Source organism: Gorilla gorilla, chromosome 4, assembly GCF_029281585.2.
Source record: "Gorilla gorilla gorilla isolate KB3781 chromosome 4, NHGRI_mGorGor1-v2.1_pri, whole genome shotgun sequence".
NCBI lineage: Eukaryota > Metazoa > Chordata > Mammalia > Primates > Hominidae > Gorilla > Gorilla gorilla.
The window spans coordinates 160,766,358-160,787,999 of NC_073228.2; the positions used below are offsets into that span (position 1 = coordinate 160,766,358).

Sequence of the window (21,642 nt, forward strand, 5' to 3'; positions counted from 1 at the left end):
AAAGTACTGACATGGAAAGCTGCACAATAGATATATACTGCTTGTTTTTTAAGTCCAAAGAATTTTTAACAGTAAGTACATATAAAACCCAACAAAGGCCTGCGAGGGTTAATAACCTAGTTAATTATATTGTGCCAGCGTCAGTTTCCTGGCTTGGACAATGTTCTATAGTTACGTAAGATGTGATCATTGGGGGACACTGGAGGAATATATAGGAGAACCTCACTGCACTATTTTTGCAAGTTCTCGTGAGACAAAAATTATTTGAAAACAAGCATTAAAGAAAACGGTTTAAGGGCTGAGTGCAGTGGCTCACGCCTGTAATCCCAGCACTTTGGGAGGCCAAGGCGGATGGATCACCTGAGGTCAGTTCAAGACCAGCCTGGCCAACATGGTTAAACCCTGTCTCTACTAAAAATGCAAAAATTAGCCAGGCGTGGTGGTAGGTGCCTGTAATCCCAGCTACTCCGGAGGTTGAGGCAAGAGAATGGCTTGAGCCTGGGAGGTGAAGGTTGCAGTGAGCCGAGATCGTGCCACCGCACTCCAGCCTGGGCAACCGAGTAAGACTCTGTCTCAAAAAAAGAAAAGAAAAGAAAAGAAAATGGTTTAAATATCAGCCATTTCACATTGTTCTATCGAATATATGAATGGTATACAGCAGCTTTGTGGTAAAGATTTCTTGAATGAAACTAATGAAATTTAAAGTGAGTTTAAAAGAATATAGAATGATTTTGAAAAGAAAAAATTGAAAGTTTTTGTGAAAAACAATAATCTATTGTTATGAGGAAAATTAAAAAGACTGGGCAAGGGTGGTGACTCATGCCTGTAATTCTAGCACTTTGGGAGGCCAAGGTGGAAGGGTCGTTTGGGTCCACAACTTTGAGACCAGCCTGGGAAACATATCAAGATGCTCTCTCTACAAAAAATTTTTTTAACAAATTAGCCAGGCATTCTAGGCTGCAGTGAGCTATGACTGGTTCACTGCACTACAGCTTGGGCAACAGAGCAAGATCTCGCCCCCCAACCCCCCACCCCAAAAAAAGCTGACAAGTGAAAGGATATAGTCCAAACTGTAACAGTGATAATCTCTTTATCTGTTCATGGGTGAGAGTGTTGTTTTGTTTTGTTTTGTTTTTTTTGAGACAGAGTCTCACTCTGTCTCCCAGACTGGAGTGCAGTGGTGCGATCTTGGCTCACTGCAACCTCCACCTCCCAGGTTCAAGCGATTCTCCTGCCTCAGTCTCCTGAGTGGCTGGGATTACAGGCCCAGATAATTTTTGTATTTTTGGTAGAAATATGGTTTCATCATGTTGGCCAGACTGGTCTCAAACTTCTGACCTTGAGGAGCTGTGATCCACCCACCTTGGCCTCCTAAAGTGGTGGGATTATAGGTGTGAGCCACCGTGCCTGGCCCTTTCTGGCCCTTTACGGAAAAAGTTTGCAGATCCCTATTGGTCTACTGGTGCAAAAACAACCCCCATGGTATCAAGGAATTAATTTAATTGTAAGAGCCTTCAGAAGTTAGGGTAATGATAGACTTCCTTTTCAACATGGCTATGCTTACCGTGGTACACCAGAACCTGCTTTGTCACTTAATTAGAACTGTGCTATGTGCAGTTCTGAAATGGCATTACAATTTTAGACAAGAAGATCTTTTAAGAATCTACTTTTAATATCATCCCCGTTCCCATCCTATTCATACAAACTTGCTTTAAAATTAGCAGAGACTTTCTCTTTGAATACATTTATTGAGCTCTTACTATGTGCCAGGCACAGTTATAAGCACTTTGTATAAATTGTAATTTTTTAAAAACCTAGAGACAGGGTCTTGTTCTGTCGCCTAGGCTTGAGTGCAGTGTGCAATCAGGGCTCACTGCAGCCTCAACCTCCCGGGCTCCGGCTCACGGTATCCTCCCACCTCACCTCTGCTTCCCAAATAGCTGGGACTACAAGTGTGTGCCACCACACCTAGCTAGTGTGTGTGTTTTTGTTTGTTTGTTTGTTTGTTTTGTTTTGTTTTGTTTTGGTAGAGATGGAATTTTGCTATGTTGACCAGGCTGGTCTCAAACTCCTGGGCTCAAGTGATCCTCCCAACTCGTTCTCCCAAAGTGCTGAGATTACAAGTGTGGGCTACCATGCCCGGCCAAATTATCACATTTAATGTTCATAAACCCATTTTACAGATGGTAAACTGAGGCTGAAAGAAGTTACATTGATTGCCCAAGGTGACAAAAACAAAGGAAATTTGAACCCAACTCTGAATGACTCAAAAAAAAATGTTCTTAACGAATCTGACAGAAAAGAATAAAAGCATATTATAATCCTACTTGAAAACACAAATTCTCGAATGAGTGAGCTTCGAGCCAGAAATCAACGGAAAAGAAGAGCACTCTGTCTTCTCAGTGGGTACATTTTAAAACAGATATCACATATGTTGACTCATCATTGAATTCATAGATGCTGGGACTCATCTGTCCTATGTTTAAAACAAAATTAATTCTGAAATAAGCCAACTCAAAGATACAACTTCAACGCAATCCTAGAATTTTAGAAGTGACAAGTGCAAGCCTTCAGAGAACAGTTTCTTTTCTTTCATGGGTAGCCTTGGGCTTACGCTGCCCCCTGTGGATCATGGGCGATATGGTCTTAAAAAATCCAAAAGACAACAAAAGAATCCGAAAATCACAATCTGAATGTTTAAGAGTCGGGAGGGATTTGAAATTGTCTCCTCCAATTTCTTTTTTTTTTTTAATTTGTCAAGAGGGAAGCTGAAATCTAGAGAGAAAAGTTCATTTGCGCAAGATTTTACAGTAAATAACAAAGGAAGGGACTACGTATTTTGCTGACCTCTACTCAGAATTCATATTTTCTGATCTTTCCCAGAAGCACTAATACAAATCTGGAATTTCAAAACTCCTTTTGAAAGTGGAAGCACACATTTATTGAATTCGCATGCTTGCTTTAAATTCTAAAGGCCTTTACATGTTTTTATACACTTAAATGAATATATACACTGAAATGAATAAATCAACAGAGCATTACATACATCAGTCAGGCGTTCCTTAGTTCCAAGGGAAGAATTGGGTGGGGTCCATGTTGGTAATTTTGAAAGAGAACAGAGAGCAAGTTGTGTTGGCACCCAATGTGGTTCAGAAAGAGAAAGAAATGGTGAGATACTGTCACATTTCACGCAGATTAGGTAGATAGAAGGAAACCAGGGATTCTAGAACACCATTGTTCAAGAGGCACCTTGGTTCTGAACCTTGGCCTCAACCTTCCACTAGCAACAAAATCTCATCAACCCTGTGAGAGCCTAGAGTCACCTCCTTAGGCTTCTGTTCTCATGTGCCAATAGCCGGGGGTCTCAGTAAAGCACAGATAAGACCTCATTCCTAATCCTTCATCACTGGACTCTCCTCTGGAGGGCAATGTCTAGCACTGGGCTTTGCCCACATTAGCTGATCAATAAATCTTCACTGAGACCAGGCGCGGTAGCTCATGCTTGTAATCCAGCGCTTTGAGAGGCCGAGGCAGCCAGATCTCTTGAACGCAGGAGTTCAAGACCAGCCTGGGCAACATAGGGAGACACCATCTCTACAAAATAAAAAAAATTAGCTGGGCATGGTGGTGCATGACTGTAGTCCCAGCTACTCAGGAGGCTGCAGCAGGAGGATCGCTTGAGCCCAAGAGATAAAGGCTGCAGTGAGCCATGATCACACAACTGCACTCCAGCCTGAGCTGCAGAACGAGACCCCATCTCAAAAACAGAAATAAATAAATTAACTAATCTTGATTGAGGGAGGTGGGAAGATCTGCATTTGACCTAAAACACTCAGAATTATTGATAACAACAACAATAATAATAAATGGCTACCATATACTGAGCACTGACTGCATGCCAAGTACAATGTGAAGTACTTCTCATGTTCTTAGTTAATTCTCAGAAAATGCTCGTCAGTAGTTCCCATTACTGCCCTCATCTCACAGTGGGAAACTTGTGGCCTGGAGAGGTCAGGCAACTTGCTCAAGTTGCATAGTAGGAATGGACAGAGCAAATCTTGGAGACAGGATCATCTAACTTCAAAGCCCAAACTCTTATCCTCTGGGCTCTATGGACTTTGGAAAATGTGGCAAGATGAGTGCTGGAGAGTGAATACAATGGGAAGAGCGGCTCACGCCTGTAATCCCAGCAGTTTGGGAGGCCGAGGTGGGCAGATCACCTGAGGTCAAAAGTTCAAAACCAGCCTGGCCAACATGGTGAAACCCCGTCTCTACAAAAGTACAAAAAAAAAAAGAAAAAAAAATTAGCCAGGCATGATGGCGGGTGCCTGTAATCCCAGCTACTCAGGAGGTTGAGGTAGGAGAATCGCTTGAACATGGGAGGCAGAGGTTGCAGTAAGCCGAGATGGCACCCTTGCTCTCCAGCCTGGGTAAGAGAGCGAGACTCCATCTGGGAAAAAAAAAAAAAAAGGAAATGAAACCCCAGTCCTGTACCACCTGGATGGGTACAGTTTTTGGAAAAGAGATTCTAATAATCATTATTATCAATGATTATTATTGTGAGTACAATGTAAGCATCCGAAAGTGCACAAAGCACTTTCACATACATTATCTCATTGGAGCTTTAATATGAGTCTATGAGCTAAGTAAACTTGGGCAGACTTATTGAAAGAGGAGGAAATGAAAGCTCTGAGGGGTCCATATCTTGCCCAAGGCTGCATAGCTAATAATGAGAGCTAGTGAATGGTAGGGCAATGACATCTGATTCCAGGTTCCACTTCTTTTCCTCTCTAATATACTGCTGAGTATCACAGGGTTCAATAGCCCCCAGTTACAGATGATAGATCTTACCAAAGGGCGTCTGTACCTTTATTTATTGACTTGTTTATAGGGCAGAAAACAGAGAGAGAGACCACACTGCAGAACTCACTGAGGTTTACTCATTTATTCTACCCGCTGTGAAATCAGAGACCTCTCCAGTGCCTAGAAACCCCTCCCTGGCTCTGCATCAGAGAGATGTTTTGGCCTACAGAGGGGCCACCCAGCTCAGTTTGTTAGCCATCAATGAGGACCTATCTTGGGGCTGGCTTTGTGTTCTATTTCAACAGCTCACCCCTTATTTCTTTTTCACTCTTTGTTTGTGTTACATGGACATACCTCTTTTAAAGCTTGGCAATTCTCTTTGATCTTACTTGGTTGACATTTCTGAAGGTGAGCTGTTAGATGCTAGAATTACATGGATTCAATTCCAATGCTATTAATAAAAAATTGTACAGTTGGTAGACTAGAATGCTATTGTGAGAAAAAATAATAAGAATCCAATTTTGTCTTTTTCCTTTATCCCCCAGCCGGGCTACCAACTGATTCAAGTCTGTGAACAGCACTGGGCATGAGAGATAAAACAAATCTGTTAATACCTCATGAAAGATGTTGACTTTGAAATCAAGTGCATCCAATTTCTTTCTTCCTAACAATGGCATTGGTGAGTACAAATGTGGTTTCCTTCATTCCTCTGCCTTTCTCTGTTCCTTCTGCTGAACTTGCACTGAGAATGGCAATTCCTCCTACAACTTTTCCATGCCCTTGATCAGCGAAAGGCTCAGAAAATTGTCAGGTTCTGACAGGGCTCAATTTTATCTTTACTTTATTAAAATAGTGCAATGTAGGGCAATGAGCTCTAATTTGGGAGCCAGAAGAGACTCCTACCTAAGGACGAGTGCTCACTCCTCTTTAAACTTTTTAAATGTCTCTGTGCCTCAATTTCCTTATTTGTAAAATAAGGAGAGTGTACTATACTAGGAATTCCTAACTGCCTTCTTGGGACCAGGGCTGTGGCTTCAAAAGACTCATCTGAGGTTTGTTAAACATATGATTTCTTGACCCCACTGCCAGAGGTTCTCATCTGCAAGTCTTGGGTACACTAAGGAGACCTATATTTTTACTAAGTTCCCTGTGATTCCAGCACATGATCAGGTCTGGCATTCATGGATTAGATGATCTCCAAGTTCAAGGTCTTGCTTCCCCAGTCTTCTCCTGCCTCCTAGAGGTCAACACGAGATCTGATGTTTTCACACCTTCATTTATTCTCTCCTCACCCTCTTCTCTCTTATCTCCAGGTCTAGATCAAACCTACCTCTGCCACGTTTGACTGCATCCTCCTATGCCATGCCAGAATACACCTTGCTCATTCAGCAGCTCCTTCCTTCTCTACCCTGCCTTCCCTCTAAATTTCTTGAAAGAACGTCAAACATTCATCCTCTAGCAATTGCTCATTTTGGGATTTCATGGAGTCCGCCCACAGAGCTCATACTCTCTGTTCACTTCATGGTGACCCTGCTGCAGTACACAGCCACCTCTCTAAATGCCCATTCCAGAATTTCCTAATCTTTAACTACAGCCTCCCTAGGCTTTGCCAGCCCAGCTTCCTCTGCCCTTGTGTGCTTATGCATCCCATTCTAGTTCTGGTGTCTTCCTGTCTAGCTCCTTAGCTGGCTTAGGAGTAGCTCCTTAGTTGGCTTTTCTTCCTCCACCACAAGCTCCCCCAGTGTACTGCTCCTTTGTGGGGAGGGAGTCTCCCTTTGCACCTCTTCACCTCTCTCTTCATCTCACACAATATCTTTAGGTGATTATACAGGAGCTTCCATTATCCCTCCTGTGCTAATGAGGCAAGACAATAAAGTGTGTAAGAGCTCAGGTTCAAGCACCAAAGAGACCTGGGATTCAAATTCTGGCCAATTTTTTAACCTCTTCAAGCCTTAGTTTTTCTCCTTTATCGTGGACCTTATAATAGAATCTTCCTCACGGATTCAAACAATTGCTCACAATGAGACAATGCACTAGACACGTTGAGCCAAGCCTTGGCATATAATAAGTATTCAATAAGTGTCATTTATGAGCAATGACCTCCCAAATTATATCCTTAGTCTTGCACTACCCCTTTTGAGAGAATATACGTGAAAGTACTGGTATACTGGCAAGTCTTTATTTAGCACTTATAATGTGAATCAGTGTAGTAATTATTTTGACCAGATATAAGTGCCAATTAGCAAAGACACCCACCCAAGCATCCATGAGTCAGCCCAGACCCACACTTTCAACTGCCTGTTAGACACTTCTGAGGCATTTCAAACTCAAGATCTCACACACAAACTTAACTCTTCCTCATGGAGCTGCTTTACCAGTTAACCCACACATTGACCCATTCTCCCAACTGCAGAGAATTAGCCGTCCTTCATTCTCCATTTAGGCCACCAAGTCTTCTGACTCCTAATTGCTAAATGGCTGTTACTCCGTCCCCTCTCTATTGTTGTTGCTGCTATCATTCTAATCTAGACACTCATGCTTCACCTGAAGTATTGCAGGAGACTCCAGCCTTACTCCCATCTAATACATCTTCCATACCCTTGCCAGAGCAATTTTTCCTAAAACAACTGAAAATGCCATTCCCTACTCAAAAAACATGAACCCTCTCCCTCTCCCTCTCCGTCGTCTCCGTCTCCCGCTTTCCACGGTCTCCCTCTGTTGCCGAGGCTGGACTGTACTGCCGCGATCTCGGCTCACTGCAACCTCCCTGCCTGATTCTCCTGCCTCAGCCTGCCGAGTGCCTGGGATTGCAGGCGCGCGCCGCCAGGCCTGACTGGTTTTTGTATTTTTTGGTGGAGACGGGGTTTCGCCCTGTTGGCCCGGCTGGTCTCCAGCTCCTGACCTCGAGTGATCTGCCTGCCTTGGCCTCCCGAGGTGCCGGGATTGCAGACGGAGTCTCACTTACACAGTGCTCAATGTTGCCCAGGCTGGAGTGCAGTGGCGTGATCTCAGCTCGCTGCAACCTCCACCTCCCAGCCGCCTGCCTTGGCCTCCCAAAGTGCTGAGATTGCAGCCTCTGCCCGGCCGCCACCCCGTCTGGGAGGTGAGGAGCGCCTCTGCCCGGCCGTGACCCCATCTGGGAACTGAGGAGCGCCTCTGCCCGGCCGCCCCATATGAGAAGTGAGGAGCCCCTCCGCCCGGCAGCCGCCCCGTCTGGGAAGTGAGGAGCGTCTCCACCGGCTGCCCTGTCTGGGAGGTGGGAGGTGCCCCCGCCCGGCAGCCGCCCCGTCTGGGAGGTGTACCCAACAGCTCATTGAGAAGGGGCCATGATGATGATGGCGGTTTTGTCGAATAGAAAAGGGGGAAATGTGGGGAAAAGAAAGAGAGATCAGATTGTTACTGTGTCTGTGTAGAAAGAAGTAGACATAGGAGACTCCATTTTGTTCTTTACTAAGAAAAATTCTTCTGCCTTGTGATGCTGTTAATCTATAACCTTACCCCCAACCCCCTGCTCTCTGAAACATGTGCTGTGTCCACTCAGGGTTAAATGGATTAAGGGCGGTGCAAGATGTGCTTTGTTAAACAGATGCTTGAAGGCAGCATGCTCGTTAAGAGTCATCACCACTCCCTAATCTCAAGTACCCAGGGACACAAACACTGCAGTAGGCCGCAGGGACCTCTGCCTAGGAAAACCAGAGAACTTTGTTCACTTGTTTATCTGCTGACCTTCTCTCCACTATTGTCCTATGACCCTGCCAAATCCCCCTCTCCGAGAAACACCCAAGAATGATCAATAAATACTAAAAAAATTAAAAAAAAAACATGAACGATTCCTCATGACTCTGAAATAAAATATAAATTCTTTAGTCGATCATACAAGCCCCTTAAGAACCTAGACCATTACCAGCTTCCTATCTCTATTTTTGGATTAAACCAGACTTGTTAAATAATCACCAAAGACATCATGCTTGTATTACATTTCTCCATCTTTGCTCATGCTGTTCTTCCATCCTGTTGGCTCTTCCCTCCTTAATAGCATTTTCTCCTTGAAGAACCAATTCAAAGGTCAATGAGTAAAATCAGCCCTGACCCTGGCCCTCATTTTCATTTTCACCTCTTCCATCTTTGGGCCCCAGTGTGCCTTTTCTTACGTCTATCTCAAAGCAGAGCTCACTAAAGGATGGTTTGTTATGCACAAGCCTGTCCATCCCGCTAAAGTGTGATCCCTTTAAAGAAGAAGGCCATGACTTACTCATTTTTACATGTCCTATGCCACATAAAGTGCAACCAAATATATTACCTACTGTCATATATCTAAACTAAATGCCAGAGTTACAAGGTACAGATTTAAAATTCCATGTCCAACCACATATCCCTCTGAGCATGCCTTAACTCCATGGAAAGTCCAGCTTGTTTTGGACCCTGAAGCTTCAACTGGCTTTGCAAAATAAAAAGATACAGTAATAGAAAAAAAATGTTTCTAAACTCATCCCTAACCCACTCCCCCATATTCTCGTCCCTGGGACCAAGAAATAACTACTGTTAAGTATCGCAAGGAAAGAAAAATGTTGTTATTGTCAGAGCAATCTTCATTTTTCCCAATTTGAATATTGACAGCAAAGTCCTCGTGTGTTTTTCAGTGCATTCAATTTGAATTTGTGCTACAGTTTTGACTTCCTGCTGATTATAGGTATAATGATTCATTTGGGGCACAAGAAAAGTGAAACCTCATATGTAAATAAGGAACCTGCCTTCAAGAAAGCTCTGTTGAGAAACAGTGGCTGCCCATCTGGGAACAAAGACCAACTTTGCACAGGATCAGGACCACTGGCCTCTTGCCTTAGCTCTCTTCCTAACTCACTACAAGGCTTCTCTCAATTCCCTGGCCTTCTCTGGGTCTCAATTTCCCATCTTCTTAGTTTCCCAGCATTCTACAGACAAGACTTCCCCACTACATCCCCCGGAAGTTCATAGACACAAGTTTAAAATCCCTGAAATGCGGATGTGAGTCCCAGTTCTCCCTCTGTCTAGCTGTGTGACCTTGGATAAATCATTCTACATCTCTGAGCCCTATATCTGGCATCCAGAGAGTGGAGATTAGAATTTGCCACACTAAGTGGGCTTCTTTGGTTGATATCTGCAGACCAGCCACCTAAAAATTGGAGGAGAGCATTGAACTAGAAGACATGTACACAGAGTTGCTTTGTAAAATAAATAACACAAACCTGGAAGCATTAGAATGGCAAACTGGACCACAGCTCTTTTTCAGCTGTAACTTGATTCTCAAGCCTAAATTATAGAGTGGAGCCTCAACAGATTGAGCAACATGAGAACAAAACAACTGAGAGGCAGTTGAACATTAAAGATATTCACCCACAGGAATAAAACCCATAATTGAGAGTTCTACAGAGCCATCTAAACAGAGGTCAGTGAAAAGCTTTCAGAATCTCAGATTTATTCTAATACTGAGAATTACTGCTATGAGATTGTAAAAGCTTTTGTAACTTCTCTGGGTTTGTGATTTTGTCACTCCTCAGCTGTTTCCCTAGTGTGATTAGTAGTTAAAAAAAAATCATAAAACCGGAAAGTATCTATATACTGATCAGGAACAGCCAGTTATTTGGGAGCTGGCAGAAGTGGCCTCTTGTTACCCTGCTGGACTGCCTGAAAATGAAGGTTTGTGATCTGGAATAGCAGCAGAGATGTAAAGAAAAGAAAAAAATAGAAGTTCTTCCTAATGACTATTATTTACAAGCCAGTAATTATGTACTAGGCATTTTTCTCATGCATTTTCTCACTTAACAGCCCTACACAATAAGTACTACCATTATCCCCATTTTACATTTTGAGGAAACTGAGATTCAGAAAAGGATAGAACAAATAACTCACCTGAGATTCTACAAGAAAAACAAAAATCTCACAAAATGGCAGAGGTAGGATATAATCAGGAGCCTTTGCACTCCCTGACTCAACTCTTTCAACTCCCACCTAATGCCACCCAACAGGCTATGAGAAGAAAGGACTAGAAAGAAAGGATAGGGATTTGGGATGTTATAGAGGCAGTGAACATGAGCCTGAGATACGATCAGTAGGGAACTTAATCCCAGGCCACCTGATTTTATTTAGGAAATGGCATAGTTATGTAGCTTTTTATGCCCTGGCTTTGGAGTCCCTACCCAGTAGAGATGAGGCCTTTTGGGAGAAACTGGGGGCCATTTCACACATTCCTGCTACCAAGCAAGAAATAAAATTAATCCCAGCTGGGTGCAGAGGCTCACACCTGTAATCCCAGCACTTTGGGAGGCCGAGGCAGGTGGATCACAAGGTCAGGAGTTTGAGACCAGCCTGGCCAATATGGTGAAACCCCGTCTCTACTAAAAATACAAAAAAAAAAAAAAATTAGCCAGGTGTGGTGGTGGGTGCCTGCAGTCCCAGTTACTCAGGAGGCTGAGGCAGGAAAATCGCTTGAACCCAGGAGGCAAAGCTTGCAGTGAGCTGAGACCATGCCACTGCACTCCAGCCTGGGTGACAGAGGTGAGACTCTGTCTCAAAAAAAAAAAGAAATAAAGAAATAAAATTAATCCCATGGGCGAAAAGTATGATCAGAGTTCCTAGGTATCTTGAGGTATGAGTTTGTATCACTCTAATAGATTTGGGAGGAGTGGGACCTATGTCATCTTTTCATGTGAGTTGTTACTGTTGTTTTATCTGTTTGTGCTTGTACTTGTTACTGAATTATAGCTCCTAGCCATTTGGGGTTTTGTAGAATATTTAGAGAATTGAATGAAAGTCCTGGACTTTGCCCCAGAAAAATGTGTATGCACACATACATACAATTATGCATATCACTTCAGGAGGGTCATGCCCTTCCTGCAAGAAGCTCATCTACAGATATCCCCCATCCAGGAGTCATTAGACACAGTTTAAAATCTCTAAAAGCTGGGTATGACTCCTAGCTCTCCCGCTGTTCAGCTATGTGATCTTTTTTTTTTTTCCTTTTTTTTTTTTTTTTTTTTTTGAGACGGAGTCTCGCTATTTCCCCCAGGCTGGAGTACAGTGGCGCGATCTCGGCTCACTGCAAGCTCCGCCTCCCAGGTTCACGCCATTCTCCTGCCTCAGCCTCTCGACTAGCTAGGACTACGGGCGCCGCCACCACGTCCAGCTAATTTTTTTGTTTTTTTGTTTTTTTTTTAGTAGAGACGGGGTTTCACCATGTTAGACAGGATGGTCTTGATCTCCTGACCTCGTGATCCGCCTGCCTTGGCCTCCCAAGGTGCTGGAATTATAGGCATGAGCCACCGCGCCTGACCTCTTCTGAATTTTTGAGAGTGATGCTACATTGTCTCCTTCACAGAATTAAATGATGCCTGTTTCCTGGCTAATAAACATATAGAAAGGAACTCAAACTCTCTGTTAATCAGGATAAGAAAAGAACAAGATGGGCCGGGTAAGGTGGCTCATGCCTGCAACCCCAGCACTTTGGGAGGCCGAGGCAGGTGGATCACCTGAGCTTAGGAGTTCAAGACCACCCAGGGCAATGTGGTGAAACCCCATCTCTACTAAAATACAAAAAATTAGCCAGGCACGGTGGCATGTGCCTGTAGTCCCAGCTACTCAGAAGGCTGAGGCACGAGAATCACTTGAGCCCAGGAGGCGGAGGTTGCAGTGAGCGGAGATCACACCACTGCACTCCAACTTGGGCTACAGAGTGAGGCTCTGTCTCAAAAAAAAAATAAAAAAGAAAGAAAGAAAAAAGAAAAGAACAAGATGACATTTTCTTCTCATAAGATTGAAAAAGTTAAACAAATGGTCATATCAAGTGTAGGGAGAATATGGCAAAGCAGATACTCTGTGGGCGGAAAAATAAATTGGCATAGCCTTTTCTGAGAACATTTTTCTACAAGCTATTAAATTTAAAGGTGCACATTTCTTTTAACCAGCAATTTTTACTTTTTGGTCACCATCCTAACTAACTACAGAAACACTTGCATGAATGGTTAGGGAGGTATGCATGTGCTAGGATGTTCACTGCAGCACTGTTTATAAAAAGGAAACATTGAAACAACCTAAATGCCCCTCAATAGACAAGAAATACTGTGAGTACTCATAATGTGAAATATTACACAGCAATTTGACATGTATCTACATAGATTAAAGAAGAAAGTGGTCCAATACATAACAATAAGTGAATAAAACAAAATGCAGAATGCTGCATATAGCATGATAACATTGTCTAAAGACATGCACAAAACTGAACTATGTATTTCTATAGCTATGTAGACACATAAGGGAATAGAAAAAAGACCTAGAATGATCATCTTCAACTAATAACAGTTATTATCTCATGGCAGGGGGCTGGGATTGAAGACAAGGTGTGAAAGAGAATTTTATTTCTATCTGTTTCTATGCACTCCTAACAAAAATGCATTAGTGTGACATTTGTGTAATTTAAAATAAAAAAACAAAATTTGAAATATGAATAGGTAGTTTTCCTACTATCATTCCTGGCATCAGGTCAGCAGTTGCTAAGGAAGAAGGAAGATTTCAACAGAGGGACTTCAGAGATGAGCAGAGGAGAGGAGAAGCCAGCACTGATGCTTGCAGCATGTTTTGCTTCCACTCCTGCTGGCGGGAGGATGTGGTACGTGGCCACGAAGGAGCCAGAATAGTTGAATCCCAAGACAACCAGACAGATGACAGATTGTTTCCACATCCAAAGACAAGCCACTCATGAGAACACAGCCCCAGGCCGGGCAAGGTGGCTCTAGCACTTTGAGAGGCCAAGGCAGGAGGATCACTTGAGGCCAAGAGATTTGAGACCAGCCTGGGCAACATGGTGAGATCTCATCTCTACAAAAAAAAAAAAAAAAAAAAAAAAAAAAAAGCGAGACTCTGTCTCAAAAAATAATAATAATAATTAATAAAGTAAAATAAAATAAAAAAATCACAGCCCCCTTACCTTCAGGCTGAGGAGAAGACACTGAATCACTCGTTTTCCACATTGACACGTGGGATGTTGATGGGAGATCCCAAACTTTGGACTCTTTGGAAAAACAAAGGAAAACAGAAAACAGACTTAGGTAAATGCTCGTCTTCCTGCTTTTGGTACTCAACTGTCCCTATACTGACTTCTGTCATCGAAAACAAAACAAAACAAAGTATGTGCCAGACACTGTCCTAAGTGACCTACATGCATTCTGTCATTTAATCCTTAGAAAGGTGTAAACACAGGATAGGTGTTATTCCCAGTTTACCAGTGAGGAGACTAAGGCCCAGAGAGGTTAGGTAGCTTAGCTAAAATCACACAGCAGGAAAGAGGCAGGATTTGTATTTAGGCAAAGTGAGGCCGGAGCACCCACATAAATCACTCTATCATACTGTGTCCCTGTGCTGTACTATCACAAACGCTGATTTACTTACCTTACAGATGTCTGTTTTCCCTTGCTAGATTATTAGCTCCATTATGGTAACACCTCCCATGTGAGTGCTTACAAATGTGCCAGGCACTCTTCTAAGTCCTCACATGCATGAAGTTATACAACTCTACAACAAACCTAGGAATATAAACTGAGGGCAGGGACCCCCAGCAAAAAGTAATAGAACTGGGAGTCAACCCCAAGTGCTCCTCTCTAGCACCCCAATCGTGATGCCAATCGTGTCTTATTTCAGGGTATACCCCGTCCCAGGCCCTAGTAACTACCTAAAGAAGTTTTGATGGGAAGATGACAGGATAAATAATGAAAGAGTGACCAATTCTCGCTCCACTCTAAAAAGCCAATGCATTGAATTAGTAAACCCCTCAGCAGTCTCAACAAAGAAGATTTGCGTGCATGAAATCAGAATGAGACAGCTAAGTGCTACTTAGCCTAGAGTCTAAAAGCAAACATCCTAGAGATATACGATGAGCTACTGCAGAGAATTGCACCAATCAAGAAGGGCTTTCCTTTTCCCTACCTCCCTCCTCCTCCTCCTCCTTCTTCTCTCTCTCTGTCTCTCTCAGCCACAAGAAGGAACAAACTACAAAGGCTGCCCTGAGGCCAATTTGCCACAGGGGGATTTTATGGCACAAAAGACCCAAAGAGGTTGTCAGTCATCTGATTCAGCAAGACTTTTAGTAATTTCCTTCTCCTCAGTCCAAAGGGTGAGGGAGGACAGAGAGGGTGAGTGTCTGCACACCTTTGGATGTCAGCAGGACAGTGTCAGCAGAAGTAGACTCAGCACTACTCCAGGAATCACTGGGGAGGACAGTTTCTGATTCTGGAAGAGAAAAAAGTTGGATAAAAGGCAGCTGAAAAGTAATTATTGTGTTTGTGGTGGGTGGTGGGATTTGGGATTATCTTTTTTTAATTAATTAATTTTTTGAAACAGAGTCTTGCTCTATCACCCAGGCTGGAGTGCAGTGGCACAATCTCTGCTCACTTCTGTCTCCACCTCCCAGATTCAAGAGATTCTCCTGCCTCAGCCTCCTGAGTAGCTGGGATTACAGGTACCCGCCACCATGCCTGGCTAATTTTGTATTTTTAGTAAGAGATGGGGTTTCACCATGTTAGCTGGGATGGTCTCAAACCCCTGACCTTAAGTGATCCACCTGCTTTGGTCTCCCAAAGTGCTGGGGTTACAGGCATGAGCCACCATACCTGGCCACTTTTTTTTCTAATTTATCTAATTCTTTAAAAGACAGAGTCTCACTATGTTGTCCAGGCTGGAACTGACTTCTTGGGCTCAAGGGATCCTCCTGCCTCAACCTCTGACGTAGCTGGGATTATAGGCTCACATCACCATGTTCCAGGGTATTTTTATGGCTGTCTTTGTGCTTCTTTATATATTTCAAGTTTTCTTCAAGGATTGCAAGTAATTTTTAGAATCAAGGAATAGAAACTACAAATGTTGTGTTTTATGGTAGTTATTTATTTTAAAACCCAAAGGAATAAAAAAAAACATACAAGAATTGATTGGTTTAGGGTTCATGGATTTTAGGTACTATTCAGAGTATAATAGAATTAGCCAATTCAATTTTGTAAAGCTATTGGAATTATCCAAGACTTATTGAGGCAGCTGAAATGTCTAAGAAAGCCTTCAAGCTATCTCATGATTGCTTTCCCAATTCTTACTGCAGAATCAGAGTCTGACATACAGTGACAGCCTTGACAAGCCCCCCTAAGCAATGGAGCAAGTCACTCAGTGAGAGGTACAAGTTGCAGGGTCAAGAATTCCAGGGGAAAAAAAAGAAACAAAGAAAAGAAACAAGGCTAGAACTAGTTCACCATCAGGGGATATTTTAAAGGCGTCTGGAGGTCTTTCCTCAACCAATCTCTAATGCTCAGGCAGCGACTTAACCCCTGAAAGAATGGAACTGGAGTCTGACCAGGAGTGACCTTTCCTGGTTCTTCAATAAACATCTCTTGCAAGACTCCTTAGAGGTCAATTGGAGAACCCAAAATGCTGACTTTTCAAAAACACTAAGGAAAAGGCAGAAGAAAAGAGAAACCATAAAAAAAGAAAAGGAACAATTTGGTGAAAACATCTCCTCGTACACACACACACACACACACACACACACACACACACACACCCACGCCTACTGTGAAGGAATAAATTGTGTCCCCTCAAAATTCATATGTTGAAGTGCTAACCCTCAGTACCCTGGATGCAAATGTATATTGAGATAGCGCCTTTAAAGAGATAGTTAAGGTAAAATGAGGTCATACCAATGGACCCTAATCCAATACAACTGGTATTCTTACAAGAGATTAGGACATGGAAGGACAGGCAGAGGGAAGACAGCCACCTGCAAGCCAAGGAGAGAGGACTTAGAGGAAACCAACCCTGCTGACACCTTGACCCTGGACTTGTAGAACCCAGAGCAGTGCGAAAATAAATTTCTGTTGTTTAAGCTACCCAGTCTGTGGTGTTTGTTTGATAGGCCTAGCAGACTAATATACGCATGTGTACACGCACACACTCACACACACACTGAGAGAGAGCAAGTCACTGGGCTGCCTCATTCAGTGAGACAGCACTGTTCTAAGAAACCCAAGATACATCTGCGTACCTGCAGTGAGGATGGGCCCTTCCTTAGAAGGCTCAGGAGTCAGAAGACCTGTGGCTTCCTCTGGAAGGGTGCTTGGGGTTGGTGAAAGGCACGTGTTTGCTGTTGTGAAGACGGCAATGGCTGTCATCTGGAGTGGTGTTCCGGTTGTGAGATCCGGTGTGGTCACGACTGTTGTTGGAAGCGCAGCTGGGGTTGTTGTCATTTGTGGGGTGGTGGTGGGGCTCGTTGTTGTTGTTCTGCGTGTGGTGGTGGTTGCTGTTCTGTGCGTGGTTGTCGAGGCTGTAACCAACAACAGACATGTTTGGCACCAAGTGGAGATGGAGGAAAAAGAAAATAATGCAAGTATATCTGGGACCCATCCATTTCTGTTGCCCTCACCTGGTCCACTGGCCTGGACGATTGTAATGCCCAATAAAATTGTGTTTCCTGCCCCCACCCTGACACGTTCCTTCCAATCTATTCTTCACACATTGGCTACATAATCATTTAAAATGTTGGCCAGGCGCAGTGGTTCACACCTGTAATCGCAGCACTTTGGGAGGCCGAGGCGGGTGGATCACTTGAGGTCAGGAGTTCGAGACCAGCCTGGTCAACATGGTGAAACCCCGTCTCTACTAAAAATACAAAAATTAGCTGGGCGTGGTGGCGTGTGCCTGTAATCCTAGCTACTCAGGAGGCTGAGGCAGGAGAATCGCTTCAACCTGGGAGGCAGAGGTTGCAGTGAGCTGAGATAGTGCCACTGCATTCCAGCCTGGGCAACAGAGTAAGACTCCATCTCAAAAAAAAAAAAAAAAAAGTCAAATATAATTATGTCCATCCCCTGCCTAAATCTTTTACTGGGTCCTCCTTGCCCTTAAGATAAAGAACCCAGTCCTGCACCTTGGCCTGCAAGCTACAAGCCTCCATTTGACCCCATCTTGCCTTTCTTTCCAATCTCATATCTCCACCCGCCCCCGCTATCACTTTTTCCCACCCAACTGGCATTTATTTAGCTCTTTGAATATATCAGCAACCTTCCCGCTGCACGAACCTTTGTACCTGCTGCTTCCTATTCTCATTCTTCATGAGGCTGACTTCTACTTCACTCTCATGTCTCAGCTAAAAGGTTACTTCTGCAAGGAGGCCATGTAGATTCTCCAATAATGATTAGGCTTTATTATATGCTCTCATAGTTTACCTCCACAGCCTTTATTACATTTCATAACTGCACATTTATTTCATTGCTATTGTTTAAAGCCTGTTTATCCCATTAAACTTTAAGCACCATGAGGGAAAATCTGACATTTATTTTGTTCTATGCTACAAATCCAATAACTATCACAGTGTCTTGCATATAGTAGATGCTCCAAAAACATTGTATGAATACATAAATCAGTGCATCAAAAGTGAGCTCAAAGTATGCAACCTAGAGTGAGAATGTAGTCTCTTTCAGACAGTAAAGATTGGTTCATACCAACACCACTCACCTCCTAAACATCTGATTTGAGCTTCATTAGCCACCGTTTATTCGACAGATCTCATCCTCCCTAGAATATGCCAAATTTCCATTGACTCTAATGGACCAGAAAGACACCATTTGTTCCAAGTGAACTTCGAAATGACCTCATAATATATAAAGGTCAAGTATTTTATAAATAATAGCTGGTTATACCCAACTTGAAAAGAGAAGACTTGAGTGGGAGTCATCTAACTTCAATAAACCTCATTTCTCTCTTCTGCAAAATTGGAATAGCTTTTATCTCAGAATGTTGCCTTAAGAGAAAGACATACTAATATGTATGTAAGTTCTTAAATTAGAAGCATTTACATCAGTTGGCCTCAAATTTTAGAGTGTGTTAGAGTCACCTGAAAACTTAAGAACATAGGCCGGGTGTGGTGGCTCATGCTTGTAATCCCAGCACTTTGGGAGGCCGAGCTGGGTGGATCACTTGAGGTCAGGAGTTCAAGACCAGCCTGGCCAACATGGTGAAATCTCATCTCTACTAAAAATACAAAATTAGCTGGGTGTGGTCCCAGGCACCTGTAATCCCAGCTACTCAGGAGGCTGAGGCAGGAGAATCGCTTGAACCGGGAAGTAGAGGTTGCAGTGAGATGAAATTGTGCCACTGTACTCCAGCCTGGGCAACAAGAGCAAAACTCTGTCCAAAAAAATAAAAAAAGAGAGAGAGAGAGAATATAGATGTCTAGATTCCTGTCTTCCAAAGTACCCATCCAGTTAGGAATAGAGCCCAAGGATCCTCCAGGTGACACTGATGCAGGTGGAATACAGAGCTCATTTTGGGAAGCTCTATGCTGGACAAGCCCTAAAGGTAATTATTGTTAGCATTATTCAACCATAGGCTCAATGCAGCTCAAATTTTTGAAGTTCCACCATATCCCAAATTTCATCAAAAGCAACTGACAGTAACAGAAGAAAAAGCTCCTGAAAACTGCTATGACTGTGTCCAAATCTCATGCCCTTTCTCCCCTGCCAGAAGTGGCAAACCGTTGGTTTACTGGTTGAAGGTGACCCCTGAATACATTTTATTTAGTTCATGCAGTTTTTTTATTATTTTGAAATCTGGCAACATGTAAAAAATCAACAGAGTTCACATAAAACTTGATAGGTCTGAAAACACTGGACCCAAATATCTGCAAGGTGGTAATCCCCTAGATACGTAGCAGCTGCCTCTTCAGATTGACCCTGCAATTCACGAGTTCCCTTTCCACCTTCCACTCATTTCTGTGGCTGCTTTTGTATTTACTTGCCTACTTCAAACCACGGCACTTTATTTCAAATTCAATCTTCCCACTCACTGTGAAAGCAACTCCAACCTCTTCACCACCATCCACTGATCCCATTATCTATTAACCACTGAATCTCTCCTTCCGCAGGCATGAGGCCCTTCGTGTGCTTACCTCTCTGTAGATTCAGGCGCACGTTTATCTTTACGTCGTTGAACCAGCCAGGCACTTCTATGCGGCAGCAGTACACACCGCTGTCACTTTCACTGGGGTTTAAGATGGTCAAGGAGACATCACCTCTCGGGATAGTCCCCTGAAGTCTATATTTTGCTGACTTTCTTGAGGTCACCCTCGTTCCATCAGTGCGGATGAGCGCCTCCTTGCAACCGGAGTAGGGGCACTGGTCTTTCCCCCAGCACATGCTGTTGCTGTTGTGAGACCAGGATGAGTACAGACAGGGCAAAGTCACCCGGTGACCCAAAACCTCCGTCACAACAGTCTCTGAAGTGACTGGTGCTGCAAGGAAAAATGCGAAATTTAGGTCATGCAGTACTGAAATCTCTCAAACATGCTACACAGTTTTTGTGCTAATAGATGCTTCCAGGAAGATGAAGAGAGCTGTAGTCTATGTTTCTTTTCTTTCCTTTTTTTTTTTTTTTTTTTTTTGATACAGGGTCTTGCTTTGTCACCCAGGCTGGAGTGCAGTGGTACAATCATGGCTCACTACAGCCTCGACCTCCCAGACTCAATCCATCCTCCCACCTCAGCCTTCTGAGTAGCTGGGACCACAGGTGCGTGGCAGCATTCCCAGCTAATTTTTGTGTTGCTTTTGTACAGACAGGGTTTCCCATGTTGCCCGGCTTATGTGGTTCTTTAGCGTAAGTTTTGATGTGCCTTGCTTACTCCTGTGCTCCTAACTCCACATGATTCTATCCCCTAAGTGGAACCAGGTGACCAGTTGAGTCTCTAACCGTGGCAAGACCTTTTTGCTGATTTAAATACTCTGATTTGAGTTCCATTCGCTAACCAATAAACTCTCACATGAAAAATCCTGACCTTGAAACCCAATTTCACTTACTCATATGATCAGGTGGGCTGTTTTCCACAAATAGATATTGTGGACTACAGACTTAAAGACTTCAAATGGCTGGGCATGGTGGCTCACGCCTGTAATCCCAGTACTTTGGGAGGCCGAGGCAGGCGGATCACAAGGTCAGGAGATCGAGACCATCCTGGCTAACACAGTGAAACCCCGTCTCTACTAAAAATACAAAAAATTAGCCGGGCGTGGTGGCAGGCACCTATAGTCCCAGCTACTCAGGAGGCTGAGGCAGGAGAATGGCATGTACCAGGGAGGCAGAGCTTGCAGTGAGCCGAGATCATGCCACTGCACTCCAGCCTGGGCAACAAAGTGAGACTCCATCTCAAAAAAAAAAAAGCTTCAAATGGGTCTCCCAATCCAGAGAGTGCTATGAGAGAAAGATAGGCTGTAAAACTGTATTCCATTTCCTTCTCTCCTTTCAGTGGAAATTACTAGAATTGGAAATTACTTGGACTATTTGTTTGCTGTTAGATAATATGAAGTTAGGTGGAGTTCATGGACTATCTATTTATTTTTAATGGACAAATAATAATTGTATATATTTATAGGATACAATGTGATGTTCTGATATACATATACATCGTAGAAAGATTCAATCAAGCTAATTAACATATCCATCGCCTTACCAACTTAACAAACTTTTGTGGCAAGAACATTAAAAATCTATTAGCAACTTTGAAATATACAACACATGATTAATTACTGTGGTCACCATGCAGTGCAATAGATCAGTACAACTTAGTCCTTCAGTCTAACTGAAACTTTGTACCTTTTAATCAACATCTCCCCTTTCACTATCCCACCCACTCACCCACCTCCCAGCCTCTGGTAACCACCTTTATACTGTTTCTATGGGATTAACTTTTTTAGATTCTGCATATAAGTGAGATCTTCTATTTGTCTTTCTATGCCTCGCTTATTTCACTTTGCAGCATGTATTTTTTGTTAATGTTAGAGCTAG

General features: G+C 43.3%; 1 protein-coding gene across 1 annotated transcript in view; it reads right to left on the reverse strand.

Moving 5' to 3' along the window:
• TIMD4 (T cell immunoglobulin and mucin domain containing 4) overlaps positions 1 to 21,642 on the reverse strand; it is a 41,653-nt gene that overhangs the window by 13,093 nt on the left and 6,918 nt on the right. Inside the window, exons 2-5 of the mRNA XM_031011272.3 lie at positions 19,754 to 20,095; positions 16,856 to 17,134; positions 14,980 to 15,060; positions 13,763 to 13,846 (exon numbers count right to left, since the gene is read on the reverse strand). Of these exons, the coding sequence (XP_030867132.3) occupies positions 13,763 to 13,846; positions 14,980 to 15,060; positions 16,856 to 17,134; positions 19,754 to 20,095 (786 nt within the window). The remainder of the gene's footprint in view (positions 1 to 13,762; positions 13,847 to 14,979; positions 15,061 to 16,855; positions 17,135 to 19,753; positions 20,096 to 21,642) is intronic.